This window comes from Doryrhamphus excisus, linkage group LG4 (assembly GCF_037039965.1).
Source record: "Doryrhamphus excisus strain RoL-2023G ecotype Guam linkage group LG4, RoL_Dexc_Guam_v1.1, whole genome shotgun sequence".
Lineage (NCBI taxonomy): Eukaryota > Metazoa > Chordata > Actinopteri > Syngnathiformes > Syngnathidae > Doryrhamphus > Doryrhamphus excisus.
Window position 1 is genome coordinate 14,795,802 of NC_136360.1, and position 15,421 is coordinate 14,811,222.

A 15,421-nucleotide genomic window follows, 5' to 3' on the forward strand; every position below is an offset into this window, starting at 1 on the left:
TGTTTGCTATTACAGAGGTCAAACGTTTCCTGTAGTTTTTCACCAGGTTTGCACACACTGCAGGAGGGATCTTGGCCCACTCCTCCACACAGATCTTCTCTAGATCAGTCAGGTTTCTGGGCTGTCGCTGAGAAACACGGAGTTTGAGCTCCCTCCAAAGATTTTCGATTGGGTTCAGGTCTGGAGACTGGCTGGGCCATGCTAGAACCTTGATATGCTTCTTACGGAGCCACTCCTTGGTTTTCCTGGCTGTGTGCTTCGGGTCGTTGTCGTGTTGGAAGACCCAGCCACGACCCATCTTCAATGCTCTGACAGAGGGAAGGAGGTTGTTCCCCAAAATCTCACAATACACGGCCCCAGTCATCCTCTCTTTAATGCAGTGCACTCGTCCTGTCCCATGTGCAGAAAAACACCCCCAAAGCATGATGCTACCACCCCCATGCTTCACAGTAGGGATGGTGTTCTTCGGATTGTACTCTTCATTCTTCTTCCTCCAAACACGCTTATTGGAATTATGACCAAAAAGTTCTATTTTGGTCTCATCTGACCATAAAACTTTCTCCCATGACTCCTCTGTATCATCCAAATGGTCATATGCAAACTTAAGACGGGCCTTGACATGTGCTGGTTTAAGCAGGGGAACCTTTCGTGCCATGCATGATTTCACATCATGACGTCTTAGTGTATTACCTACAGTAACCTTGGAAACGGTGGTCCCAGCTCTTTTCAGGTCATTGACCAAGTCCTGTCGTGTAGTTCTGGGCTGATTCCTCACCTTTCTTAGAATCATTGAGACCCCACGAGGTGATATCTTGCATGGGGCTCCACTCCGATTGAGATTGACCGTCATGTTTAGCTTCTTCCATTTTCTAATGATAGCTCCAACAGTGGACCTTTTTTCACCAAGCTGCTTGGTAATTGCTCCGTAGCCCTTTCCAGCCTTGTGGAGGTGTACAATTTTGTCTCTGGTGTCTTTGGACAGCTCTTTGGTCTTCGCCATGTTACAAGTTAAAGTCTTACTGATTGTATGGGGTGGACAGGTGTCTTTATGCAGCTAACGACCTCAAACAGGTGCATCTGATTCAGGATGATACATGGAGTGCAGGTGGACTTCTAATGGGCAGACTAACAGGTCTTTCAGGGTCAGAATTCTAGATGATACACAGGTGTTCAAATACTTATTTGCAGCTGTATCACACAAATAAATTGTTAAAAAATCATGCATTGTGATTTCTGGATTTTTCTTTTTAGTTTATCTCTCTCACAGTGGACATGCACCTACGATGAAAATTTCAGACCCCTCCATGATTTCTAAGTGGGAGAAATAGCAAAATAGCAGGGTGTTCAAATACTTATTTTCTTCACTGTATGTGCCATAGTCATTAGTTCTTCATTAGTTCCCAAGTAACTACTCAAAATGTATGTGCCTTAGTAATCAGTTCTTCATTAGTTCCTGAGGAACTACTCTTAGTCATTAGTTCTTCATTAATTCTGAGTAAGTACTCTAAATGCATGTGCCTTAGTCATTAGTTCTTCATTCATTCTAGAGAAACTACTCTAAATGTGCCTTAGTCATTAGTTCTTCATTAATTCTGAGTAACTACTCTAAATGTATGTGCCTTAGTCATTAGATTTTCATTGATTCCCGAGTAACTACTCAAAATGTACATGCCTTAGTCATTAGTTCTTCATTAGTTCCCCAGTAACTACTCCAAATGTATGTGCCTTAGTCATTAGTTCCTCATTAGTTCTTGAGTAACTACTCTAAATGTATGTGCCTTAATCATTAGTTTTCATTAATTCCTGAATAACTACTCTAAATGTATGTGCCTTAGTCATTAGTTCCTCATTAGTTCCCCAGTAACTACTGTAAATGTATGTGCCTTAGTCATTAGTTCTTCATTAGTTCCCAAGTAACTACTCTAAATGTATGTGCCTTCATCATTACTTCTTCATTAATTCCCAAGTAACTACTCTAAATGTATGTGCCTTAGTCATTAGTTCTTCATTGATTCCTGAGTAACTACTCTAAATATATGTGCTAGTAATTAGTTATTCATTGATTCCTGAGTAACTACTTTAAATGTATGTGCCTTATTCATCAGTTCCTCATTAGTCGCTAAGTAACTACTGCATTTTGGTGTACCTTATTGTAAGAGACCAAAAGAGTGAGTTGAGTTGTGAGACCAAAAAGAGTAAAAAGGTAAGACATTTAGCAGAAAAAAAAACTGCACTATATTGAGAACTATATTAGCCAATTAATACTGTACGGAAAGTCGTAGACTGTTTGGGAATTTTTTAAATTTGCATAACATTAGGACTTTTTTGCTGTAATTTAAGAAGTGTGTCTCAAGCAGTCCTCTATAAGTCATTTCCTTTAGTGTGGACCTTGGTTTGACTGCTGCCTCTTCTGTCTTTTGTCTGTGGGATGTAAGGATGTGGGATCTTTCCGTGGTTACATGGTGCTCTCGCTGTTGTGGCTGTGCACCGTGTCCTTCTCCTGGCAGATGAGCCGGTAGGGCTTCTCCTTCTCTTCCATGACACAGTTATGCACCTCGTCGTCCTGACTCTGCAACTCTGCACGAGAGAGGTGCTCCAAGATGCCTGCCCCGAGTGAGTCGCCCAACACATTGGTGGTGGTCCGCAAGCGATCCCTGGGGTGACCACATACACACACCGTCACACAATGGCTATTGTGTAGCAGCGATGACAACACAACAATGACATTTAGACCAACCCCATCACCCTGACACTGAGCCCAAACTCACAGGAACCAATCCACTGCGATGATGAGTGTTATGTCCTCTGTGGGCAGTCCCACCGATGTCAACACTATCACCATGGTAACCAGGCCAGCCTGAGGGATGCCTGCTGCTCCGATGCTGGCGGCGGTTGCCGTGATACTGCGTGGGCGGTGGGAGGTAGGATGTAGGAGGAGGAGAGCTTTGTTAAAAGGGGATGATGTGGTCACATAACATTTGATGCTAAATCAACTTTTTAACGTCAGTCAAACACTAATATGTGTTAAAAAAAATTTATCTGATAGGTATCCATCATCTTGTTGGCCGTATCTTTGAGAGAAAAAGGTTGTGTCTTTACATGACATCATAAAGGAAAAACCTCCTTCCTCATAGACATGATCCTGCCACGTTTCAGACAAATATTTCCTCAAGTATCCAAAGTTTGGAATTATTTGGATTTGAGAATCCATTTTAGAGGATGAAGAGCTAGTATCGTAAATATCAATATTTCAGTATCAATCTGCACATCACTATTGTCAAAGGCAAAAAAAAAACAGTCTTGGCTTTACATTTTTAAATATTAATATAAAGCAGTGCCAAATATCCATCATGGGAAATCTGATTAATCATTTTCTTTATAAATTATAAGAATAACATCCCATAGAAAAGGGAAGTTTATAAAAATGGCCATCTGTTCCAGACATTTGATGTTCTTTCAAGAAATGACTTTTTCAAAGTGTTTTTTGTCACACTCCCCCATCTTGCTTTTGCATATTGTAATTCATATTGTACCTCATTATGATCAAAATGTGCAAAAGATACATTCTAACTATTTTTACACATTTTCATCAGGTCTGTATGATATGGGGTTGTTAGTTCACATCAAAGTATATATATATACCATAATATCTCTTATTATGTTACCTGATGGTGAGAATCTGGCCAAAGTTTAGATCCATATCATTGACTTGAGCAATAAAGATGGCCGCCACGGCTTCGTAGAGGGCGGTGCCATCCATGTTGATGGTGGCACCCACAGGAAGAACAAAGCGCGTGACACGTTTGTCTACGTGGTTGTTCTCCTCCAGGCAGCGGAAGGTGATGGGCAGGGTAGCCGAGCTGAGGACAAAGCAAACCTTGAAATGACTTCTTATTGCAGTTGGTGTAGTATTAGTCTTATTCATATTTGCAAATTAATATTTTGTTCATCAAAAGTGCAAGGAGGGCTAATACAGCTTGCATAGTCACAATTACACACTAACAGTCCAACAAAAGCCGATACATAATGGCCATGGTCATGGTCATGGTCATGGTTCCAATTGGTCAACACACAGAGACGTTTCAGACATTTCCTCAAGTATCCAAAGTCTGCAAATATTTGGATTTGAGAATCCATTTTTGGCCACGGTCATGGCAATGGTAATGCACCGGGAAGGCTAAATGTCCTAAATGAGTTGAGAATTAGGATTTTGGAACGGTCTGAATGGGTTGAGATATGTGGAAGTAGGGGCTGCACGGTGGTCGTGTGGTTAACGCGCGGTTAACGCGCAGACCTCACAGCTAGGAGACCCGGGTTCAATTCCACCGTTGGCATGTTCTCCTCGTGCATGTGTGGGTTTTCTCCGGTTTCCTCCCACATTCCAAAAACATTGCAGACTCCAAATTGTCCATAGGTATGAATGTGAGTGTGAATGGTTCTTTGTCTATATGTGCCCTGTGATTGGCTGGCCACCAGTCCAGGGTGTACCCCACCTCTCGCCTGAAGACAGCTGGGATAGGCTCCAGCACGCCTGTGACCCTCGTGAGGATAAGCGATAGAAAATGAATGAATGAATGAATCCATACAATCCTCAGTAACACTCATTTGTACATTGCTGTGCTGTGAATAAATGTTATGATTTTTCATACTGGGCTGCACAGTAGTCAAGTGGTTAGCACGTGGGGTCAACATGTTAGCTTCATTGGCGACTCCAAATTGTCCATAGGTATGAATGTGAGTGTGAATGGTTGTTTGTCTATATGTGCCCTGTGATTGGCTGGCCACCAGTCCAGGGTGTACCCCGCCTTTCGCCTGAAGACAGGGATAAGCGTGAGGATAAGCGGTATAGAAAACGATTGGATAACGTTATTATCCAAGCTGTCACCTGAGACTTGGGTGCATACTTTCTCTGGGATGATGTGTGTTTTATCAGGTTATGTTGCGTCCCATGTGTACTTTTGAGCAGTGCTACAGTACATACGGTTTCAGGGCACATGAAACTCAGCACTTTGACACCAGATTGTGAAAGAACGAACATCAATGAGTCGGCATATGGACTAAGGTCTGCCATGTGGTACTAGCCTGACAACCAGGCTAAAGGCTACACTGTGACTCCCATTCCATCCGTCAATTGATCATCTCCCATGATAATTGATAAGCAGGGATCTACAATATTGGATCTTAAAAGATGGCGAGTATACCCTCTTAACATCTGAGACAGTCACCTGGAGGAGGTTCCCAGAGCCGTGATGAGAGCCTGCAGCAAACCGCCAATGAAGCCGTATGGATTCTTCCTTGTCGCCAGGAAGTAGAGCAGCGGCAGGATGAAGAGACCATGAATGAGGAGGCCCACAATAACCGACACGGTGTACATCCCCAGCTGGCCACCCATCACTGCCAGATCCTTCATCTCCACTATCTTCCCCGCAATCAGGAAGAGGATGCCCACTGGGGCGTACCTGTAGCACATACACAACACATACATGCAGATTAGTGTACATATCACATCACGTGGACCCGCAGGGATTTACAGCAGTGAGAACCGAGAGGGACACAAAGGCATGTGGAAAAAGCCCAGGTGGGGGACTTATCATCTACAGTGGCAGACGCAGCTGCTGCATGTGAGAGAATTCACAGCGTTACGGCACGGCTGCAAACACAACATCCTGAGGCCTTCATGATCATTTCTGGAGGCCCTAATACCAGGTGGTTGACTGCCCCACCAGGAAGAACAGGACGATTGACTTACTGTATACCGACATCAAAGAAGCATACAGAGTTACTTCCCTGCCGCCCCTGGGAATGTCAGACAACAACCTGATGTACATTCAGCCCCAGTACACCCCCATGGTCCAAAGACAGACTGCCTCCACCCGCTCCATCAGAAGATAGACTCCTGAAGCAGAGGAGGCCCTTAGGGACTTCTACAGCACCACAGACCGGGACATACTGCTGGGTGGACATGATAAGGACATTGATGGGATGACTCACTGTCTGACAGACTACCTCAACATCTGTGTAGATGTGGTTGCCCCCACCAGGACTATGGAAGCCATGGATCACACAGTGAGTCAAGGAAGCCCTCAACAGGAAGAAAGAAGGCCTTCGGGTCAAAGGACAAGAAGGAGATGAAAGCAGCACAGAGGTAAAATACTGCCTGAAAGAGGCAAAAGACACCTACACCAAGGTGGAGCAGAAGCTGAGGGAGAACATCTGGGATGGTGTTAAAACCATTACAGGCCACAAAGACAGGAGCGAACAGGTTCTTCAATAGGTTCAGCCAGTCCACCTGACACCAGCCCCATGCCTCCTCCTCATCAGCCCACCCCAAATCAGCGCCCTGTCCCCCACTGGTGAGCCTGGTGAGGGACTTTGTTGTTTGGTGCCACAACAACAGTCGGCAGCTGAATACCTCCAAAACTAAGGAACTGGTCATCGACTTTGAGAGGAACAGACCCAGTCCTAGATCAGTTCTTATGGTAGCAGAGGAGGTGGAAGTTGTTCAGAACCACAACAAGCTGGACCAGTCATGCAACACGGGGAAACTGTATAAGAAAGCTCAGAGGGGGATGTACTTCCTGAGGAGAATGAGAACTTTCAACATCTGCAGGAAGCTCCTGTGTATGTTCTACCAGTCTGTGGTCCATCGCTCGTTCTTATGCTGTGGTGTGCTGGGGAGGGAGCACAACAAAAGCAGACCTCTAGGCTGGAGAACCGGATTAAGCGGGCCAGCTCAGTGGTCTGGATGAAGCTGGACTCTCTGGCAACAATGGCAGAGAAGAGGACTCTGAAGAAACTGCTGGTCATTCTGGAGCCACCTTCTGCACACTGTCACCACCAGAAGCCTGTTCACCGAGAGGCTGCACCTCCCCAAGTGTAGCACTAACAGACTGAAGAACTCCTTTGACCCCAGTGCCAAAACCCTGAACCCAACTGTGAGATGTGTTGCCACAATCATGGCCGGGTGCTGTACACAGATGACTCTGAAAGTTATCCTCGTGGGGTGTTCACCAACCAGATGATGATGGCCACCAGCCTCATGATGGCTTCATTGAGGCAGTCAAAGAAGTCCCTGAGAGCCTGACCCTGTTTCTTCATGTTGCCGATGACCAGACCGAAGGACAGGGAGAAGAAGACCAGACCCAGAGCGTTGACGCCGCTAGAGGAGCCTGTCACGGGCACAATCTCTTCCACCGTCTCCTGGGGAGAGAGGAGGATCATGCTTATGTAACACAAAGATCAGGTGAAAAGGTCACGGGGCCTCACCTGGAAGGTGTGAAGTAGCGCAGTGGCGTTTGTTGCACTGAGGTTCCTGCTCACCGTCACGTTCCTTGTGTGAACAATCTTGGTGTACAGGGTTTTGTACTGAAACACAGAATGCAAGCAGTAATCACATCATCAAGTCAGCATCTTATTTCACTGTCAACATCACCACAACAGCATGCTAACATGCTATATACACACACAAAAAGTTAGCCAGACTAACTGGAAGTCCGGGGTCACCAGACCTGAGGCCTTTGAAGACTTGATAATTAATACTTGATGTTATTATAGAGCAATCCTTTGTTTTACAGTTTACTTTGTAGCCTTGATAACTTTCTGGTGGACTTTTGTAGCCTTCCTTTCCTGGTAGCCTTGCTAACTTTTTGGTAGCTATGCTAACATCCTGGTAGCCTGGCTAAGTTCTTGATAGTTATGTTAAGATCCTGTTAGCTTTGCTAACTTCTTGGTAGTCCTGCTAAAATCCCGGTAGCCTTGCTAACTTTTTGATAGCTATGCTAACATCCTGGTAGCCTGGCTAAATTCTTGATAGTCATGTTAAGATCCTGTTAGCTTTGCTAACTTCTTGGTAGTCCTGCTAAAATCCCAGTAGCCTTGCTAACTTCTTGGTTGTCCTGCTGACCTCGCGGTAGCCTTGCTAACTTCTTGGTTGTCCTACTAACATCCTGGTAGCTTTGCTAACTTATTGATAGTCCTGCTAACATCCTGGTAGCTTTGCTAACTTATTGGTCGCCCTACTAACATCCTGGTAGCCTTGGTAAATTCTTGGTAGTCCGACTAACATGCTGCTAGCCTTGCTAACCTCTTGGTAGTCTGACTAACATGCTGGTAGCCTTGCTAACTTCTTGGTAGTCCTGCTAACCTTGTGGTAGCCTTGCTAACTTCTTGGTTGTCCTACTAACCTCCTGATAGCTTTGCTAACTTCCTGGTTGTCCTACTAACATCCTGGTAGCTTGGCTAACTTCGTGGTAGTCCTGCTAACCTCACGGTAGCCTTGCTAACTTCTTGGTAGTCCTACTAACCTCCTGGTAGCCTTGCTAACTTATTGGTAGTCCGACTAACATGCTGGTAGCTTTGCTGACTTATTGGTCGTCCTACTAACATCCTGGTAGCCTTGGTAAATTCTTGGTAGCCCTACTAACATCCTGGTAGCCTTGCTAACTTCTTGGTAGTCCTACTAACATCCTGGTAGCTTTGCTAACTTATTGGTAGTCCTGCTAACATCCTGGTAGCCTTGCTAACTTCTTGGTAGTCCTGCTAGCCTCACGGTAGCCTTGCTAACTTATTGGTTGTCCTACTAACCTCCCGGTTAGCCTTCCTAACTTCTTGGTAATCCTACTAACCTCCTGATAGCTTTGCTAACTTTTGGGGAGTCCTACTAACATCCTGGTGGCTTTGCTAACTTATTGGTAGTCTGACTAACATGCTGGTAGCCTTGCTAACTTATTGGTAGTCTGACTAACATGCTGGTCGCCTTGCTAAATTCTTGGTAGTCCTGCTAACCTCGCAGTAGCTTTGCTAACTTTTTGGTAACTTGCTGGTAGCCTGGCTAAGTTCCTGCTGTCAAAAGTAAACATTTTCTGGGCGTATCAATGACTCCATGTTTGCTGTTTGCTGTGGTCTGGGAAGCAACCTCCCATGGAAAGCAGGGTTCTCCTGTATAATGTCAAGGACATGATATTGTCTCACCTGTTTGAAACAAGCTTCAACAAGATTGGGTGGAAACATGTTCCTGTGAAGAAAAGAGGAAATGTATTTCTTTTACACCACCATACTAACGTACTATGTGATTACCTGATGAGATCCAGGAAAGCATCCAAAGCCTGGATGGCTTCTATGTTTCCACTCTTGACCATGGGACTTTCCCTGCTGCCTTTCCCGGGTTTGATGATGATCACCACCACGATACCAATGAAGACAGCAATCAGGGTGGTCACCATGTAGTAGACCACAGCACGCACGCCCATCTTACCCGAGGCTTTGCTGTCCAAGGAGGACATTCCTGCGACATCATACCAAGCTAGTTAGGTCAGGAGTTGAGTTTGAAATGATTAGACAGTATGAATGATCCAAGTTATTCCAGATAGCTGAGATGTTTTATATATCACATTCTTATAGTGTCTCCAAGCTTTGGACTGGCGGCTACTGCAACTTGCTAATCATTCCATCCTCTGCTGATTGTGGTCTGAGCCTGGTAAGCCAATCCAGGCCTGCTGGGCGTGTGCAAGGTGCACCTGTGACCAGACTGGAGATGATGAGAGGCATCACCAGCATCTGAAGCATCCTCATCAGCAGCTCCCCAGGAAAGGCGAAGTACTTGACCTGTCTCAGGGACAAGTTGTGGGAGCGTAGAGCAAAACCCACAATGATGCCTGAAGAAAGCAGAGTTAGAAATCCTCAAAGGAAAGAGGAAGAACACAAAGATGTGTGCACTGACCCAGAAGCACAGAAGCAACCGTCAGCAAAACAAAGAGGTTTCTTTTCAGGAAACTTCTGATGGTGTCTTTGTTGATGGACAGCATCCTCTCCTTCATGCCATCTGCTCTCCTCTCCATGGCGCCATGCACTCTCCTTCTCAGGGCTCCTCGCTCCCTCGCCGGGGGTTTGTCTGCATCCTCGTTGAGGAAAAGGCTAGTGCAGGTGGACGGCGTCTCGTTCATGATCAGCTCCAGAGCCTGGTCCAGGAGGGAGGTCTCGTGGGAAGCTGGCCATGGAGGATATGGATGGATGGAAGAAGAAGACAAGACCAAATGGACACATCATTAGGTACTCTTGCATCGCATGACCAACCAGATTTATGGGAGTCTGCATGACAACCCGCCATGGGGCCAAAAAAAAGTGCATCTAGAAATTGTTGAATTCAAGAAACAACTCATGGCAAATGATGATAAATGCTCAATTGTCCGTTGTATTCATCATTTGTCATGATTTCCCATTGTTTTGTGCATGTGAAATGATGAGTATCCTCTATATATTGATGTATTGTTGGTTCATAATTTGGAACAAATGAACAGGAAAAATAGCTATGACTTTTTGGAATGAATGAATTACAAAAAAGAAATGATGACAACAATTAGGTACCACTGAACTATAAAACGTATGGCAAATGCACATTTTTTTCAAATCAATTCAGAATAAAATACATTGTAATCTATTGAATATACGATGCTTTTCAACTTATACCCACTAAATTTGAAAGTGGGGTTCGGCAGTACCCCAGAAATCTTTGGCAAAGCTTGGGAGTGTGACCAATTTCAGCGGAGGCGGGCCATGGGTGAAATAAATGAAAATGGAGTATTTTTGAAGAATTCCAACTGGAATAGGTGCAGATTGTGGAAGATCTAGAAAGCTTTCTGTGCTGGTTATGGTGTGTAGCTGCTCTATAGGAGTCCACAACTCAATACAAAGGGCCATTATGAGCACATCATGGTTTAATTTCATTTGAACATGCATCAGATTACAATTGAGTGCATCCCATAATCAGTTCCCAGTTCCACATGTCCAAAAGGAGTAGGAAGAAGTAAAGCTTATTAAATTCTACCCCTCCATCTGGTACTTTTACAATCAGTAACTGTTACATTTGTTCACTTCCTGCTTTCCTAATATAATTGAAGTTTATTTATTTATTTATTTGTATTTTATTTTATTAATTTTTTTATTGTATTTTTTAAAACAAGCATGGAATAAAACAAATAAAAACAAGCATGGAATTATGTCATGGGAAATTTGTTACAGCAGTATGTTAGGACAAAAAAAAGGCAATAAACACTGAAGAGGAATATTTGTAGTAAAACAAACAGGTTCCAATCTCTGCCTTGCCGTTTATGTCATTCTACCTGCTTTCCCTCCCCAGGCTGTCCCTCTACTCATGGTGATGCACATCAGCAATTCCCTTAAGCATGACATACAATATCTGTTATGTGTACAGGATAAGAAAATAGTATTGTAAATAATATATCATCAGCTACAGTCAATATGCAATACATGTACAGTTTTAAGGTACTTTTCCTTCCTAATGGCACAATTTTTCCCACAGGAATTCATATAAGTACCCTTACATATATACTCAATAAAAAGCAGCGAGTGAGTCTGTAATGATTTGTGTGTGCGCTTATGTATTAGATATGTACACAATATTGTACGAGGCAGAAATTTGTCATATATTTGGTTTAAAACATAATCATATGAGAAGTGAGGTTTGACTAATACATCTTATAGACAAAATTATGACAGCTCTTTCTGCCTTCCTGTCTGTCATGTGACCCTGAAAGACTCCTGTGATGCATCCTGCTTTCAACCACGAAGAACAAGCAGCCCGCTATGCTATGAAACAAGTTGATAACCTTACCGTTTTGTGTGGTGTCGACCAGTACAAAGCAATCGTTGCTGCAGCTTACTCGTGGCGGCTCGTCTGGAGCCTCTTATCTAAGTAGGTTACAAGGCTTCCTCTACAAACACGCTAAACGCAAGTACAAGTTATCGGTTGTCCTTCAACGTGTCATTTTAGGTCGTGAGAAAACATAAAACACTTTTCATTAGCTTTTTTTTCCTTTTTATTAGACCTCCCCTATAGGATAAACACACTGTTATGATCTCTGAGATTTCTATCTTTTATGCTTCATGTCCATTGTGTTCCTGTTGGTCAGCCTAAACAGAATATCAAATTAAGATCAGATAAAGACAATAGCTGCAGTACATGTTGCAGCTTCAGGTGTATAAAGGTGGGAGGGTGTGTCAAGCATGTTTATGTTTCTATAGTGTGTGTTCTTCCACAACATCCTTAAAGGGAACTATTATGATCCTTTTGGGCCCTTTGTGTCACGCTGGGGGCTTGAGGGCTTTACGGTTCGACCCCAGGATGCAGAGAACAGGATCAAATGCAGGTAAAATTATTTATTCCTTGCAATACTAGCAGCAGCAGGATGAAGCAGACTGACAAAAGATAATGATCCTCCGCAGGGAGAAGCACACACCTGAACTAAATACAAACAGCAGAAATTAGGAACAGGTGTGGGTGATTAGGGCAACAAAGGAAGACAAGGCAAAGCAGGAAGTTCCATACAAAATAAGAGTGTCCAAACAGAAACTAAAGCCCAAGAAGGAAACATAAGCAAACTGTCACGCGGGAGCCTACATAGGGCATGACAGTACCCCCCTCAAGGACAGGTCCCAGACATCCCAAAAAAGTTTCAAAGAGGGATGGGTGGTGGGGGGAACCGGAGGTGGGTCGCCGACAGGACCCTTCTGGGGGTTGGCCGGGGCGGCAGGCCCAGTGGAGCCAGCAAGACCAGCACATTAGTCATAGGTGACTCCATCACCCGTAACATTAAGCTTAAGAACCCAGCCACTGTAATGTGGATTCCTGGGGCCAGAGCACCCGACATTGAAGCTAACTTTAGGGCGCTGACTAGGGGTGAACAACCTCACTCAGCCAACTTAACGAGACCATAATCTCAACATAATCAGTTTTTTGCGAGACCTGGTTGAAAACAAATGATTTTATATCCGTTAATGAGGCATCTCCAGCTAATTTTCTGAATTCTTAGATTTCACAATCGCAGTCAGAGTCCTTCCATATACAACCGCCGTGTCTGACCATTAGTTCATAACATTTGAAGTCTTGACCCAATGCCACCGCTCTGACCGGAATCAGTGCTCTAGCAGTCGTAATATTAGTTCTTCAACTGTTACTGCACTTGCTGAACGACTGCAAGTGGCGTCATTAGGCTTATTTTAGGGGGACTTCAGCCCCCCCCAAACGATATTTTTTATTGATTTTTTTTTTAATTATTTTGTTTTTTATTTTATTTTTTTTTGTTCATGTGTGTTGTCCTTATAAGCCAATGACAAATGGCTTTTTAAACATCATTGACTCTTTTAATCTTGCGCAGTTTGTGTCTGAACCCACAACCCACAAGAACACGGACACACATTCGATCTTGTTTCATCTTACGGTTTGCCCGTTTTTAATCTTGAGGTTTGTGACGCAGTCTGAATAATTTCAATATAGAGTAGATAGGCTGTTTCTACTGTGTACAATATGCATTAGTTAGCATTTATATTATTTTAGGGGGGCTTCAACCCTAAAATGTCAGTGTGAGAGGTCTCACTCGCTCACATTTATTATTTGCTGAACGTTTGTGGGCGAGTTTAAGAGCAAATATGCTAATAATAAATAAAACTATGCTTGCTAACTATATTGTTTTAGATAATGGCCCATAGTTCCCAAATTGATATACCTTTATGTAATTTGATTGTTGTAATTTGTAGTCCTACATAAAATCGTTTACCACAAAGCGATTTCACCTACTGACTATAGATAAATAAGTAAAAAACCTATTACTATCTGTGATTAAATGTGATTAATTCTGAGTTAACTGTGGACAGAATGTGATTAATCCCATTCAAATATTTGAATAAATTGACAGTCCTAGTACATACCATTACTGATATATAATGTAGAAATATATAAAACACACTCAGTGTGAATGGTTGTTTGTCTATATGTGCCCTGTGATTGGCTGGCCACCAGTCCAGGGTGTACCCCGCCTCTTGCCCGAAGACAGCTGGGATAGGCTCAAGCATACTTGCAACCCTTGTGAGGATAAGCGGTAAAAAAAGGATGGGTGGATGGATGGACACACCACAGACTTTCTTACGATAGCATACAAGTACACACTATTATACTATGTACTATTGTACTACATGTATAATATTCATGTATAATAAAATAACCACAAAAAGCCCAAAACTCACCACTCATGGTTTATGTCAAAACAATCCCTTCTATGCTGCGTGACATGTAGCTGTGACTGTTATGTGCATGTGTGTGTGTGTGTGTGTGTATGAGAGAGAGGGGGGGGGCATCCAATGATGCTGCACTGCTCGCCCTCCTGAGCAGAAGGACATGAAAAGGCCTCACACATGGTCTGACCTTATACCCACACACACCTAACGCACTGCAAAATCACTTGAAAGGTCAAAGTCATCACTACCTACAGTCAGGGGCGGAGCTACCATTGCCTGGGGCCGTCTTATAAAAACTGAATAGTGATTTTTTTTTTTAATTTAGAGTAAGATAAGATATCTTATTATTATTATTATTATTATTAATAGAAATTCTATGTTCGCAGCAGCAAAGCAGAGACGAAAAACTCAAAGAGCATCGAAAGTGTCGCGTCAGTGTAATACAAATCAAGACGTTATATACAATATTTACAGCTGTGCAAATGTTGATCTGCAACAGGTGTTTTGCACAGTTATTGTACAGTTTATTGCGTGGTAATGATATAATTTATTGCACAGTTATTGTACAGTTTATTGCATGGTAATGGTACCGTTTATTTGCACAGTTACTGTACAGTTTATTGCATGTAATGATACAGTTTATTGCACAGTTATTGTGCAGTTTATTGCATGGTAATGGTACCATTTGTTGTGCAGTTATTGTAGTTTATTGCATGATAATAGTCCAGTTTATTGCACAGTTATTGTACAGTTTACTGCATGATAATAGTAGTTTATTGCACAGTTATTGTACAGTTTATTGCATGGTAATGGTACAGTTTATTGCACAGTTACTGTACAGTTTATTGCATGTATTGCACAGTGATTGTACAGTTTATTGCATGGTAATAGTACCATTTATTGCACAGTTATTTTACAGGTTATTGCACAGTTATTGTACAGTGTTTTTGGAGCAGTAAATTTGATGGCGTCTGACAGCTGCAGAAAGGAAATACATGCGATATTACTCCTTTACACACTTAGGATGTATCATCCTGTAACTAATGTAAAAGTAAGCAAAATACTACAGTTTTTGCATGTGCTGAAAAGTGTCTGCCCCTCCCTTCTCATGAAATGGACTATTTCATGTTTGCATGCTTTATCAAAGCAGGAAAAGTGGCCTAAATTATACTCACATTTTGTAGCAATGATATGGAGGACCTCAGTGACTAGCTTTGCCTTGGGCCCCCAAATGACTAAAAATACCCCTGCCGACAGTACCTTTAGAGAGTCATTCACATCCATCTGTAGCCCGGCGGTAATATAGGACAATACTACACATGAAGTGTTACTGTCACCATCAGGCTTATAGGCGTTGCGATGCTATTTCAGGATGCAGAGAGCAGGACCAAGA

At 43.1% G+C, this 15,421-nt stretch overlaps 1 protein-coding gene across 1 annotated transcript; it reads right to left on the reverse strand.

Moving 5' to 3' along the window:
* Positions 1–1,371: 1,371 nt before the first annotated feature.
* slc1a6 (solute carrier family 1 member 6) lies at positions 1,372–14,096 on the reverse strand. Its single transcript, XM_078790264.1, has 11 exons — positions 14,038–14,096; positions 9,719–9,985; positions 9,516–9,653; positions 9,076–9,283; positions 8,971–9,013; positions 7,267–7,365; positions 7,016–7,200; positions 5,226–5,459; positions 3,666–3,860; positions 2,769–2,903; positions 1,372–2,654 (listed from the first exon to the last, which is right to left on the reverse strand). Exons 1-11 carry the CDS (start codon positions 14,042–14,044, stop codon positions 2,456–2,458), a joined length of 1,710 nt encoding a protein of 569 aa, XP_078646390.1. The 5' UTR covers positions 14,045–14,096; the 3' UTR covers positions 1,372–2,455.
* Positions 14,097–15,421: the final 1,325 nt, after the last annotated feature.

What these genes read in the sequence shown, in the direction of transcription:
- slc1a6 (XM_078790264.1), bottom strand. An exon ending in GGTTGCTTCTGTGCTTCTGG is followed by an intron (nt 9,654 to 9,718) that starts GTCAGTGCACAC and finishes TGCTTTCTTCAG; the next exon opens with GCATCATTGTGGGTTTTGCT. An exon ending in CTGGTGGCCATCATCATCTG is followed by an intron (nt 5,460 to 7,015) that starts GTTGGTGAACAC and finishes TATGTGCTACAG; the next exon opens with GTACGCCCCAGTGGGCATCC.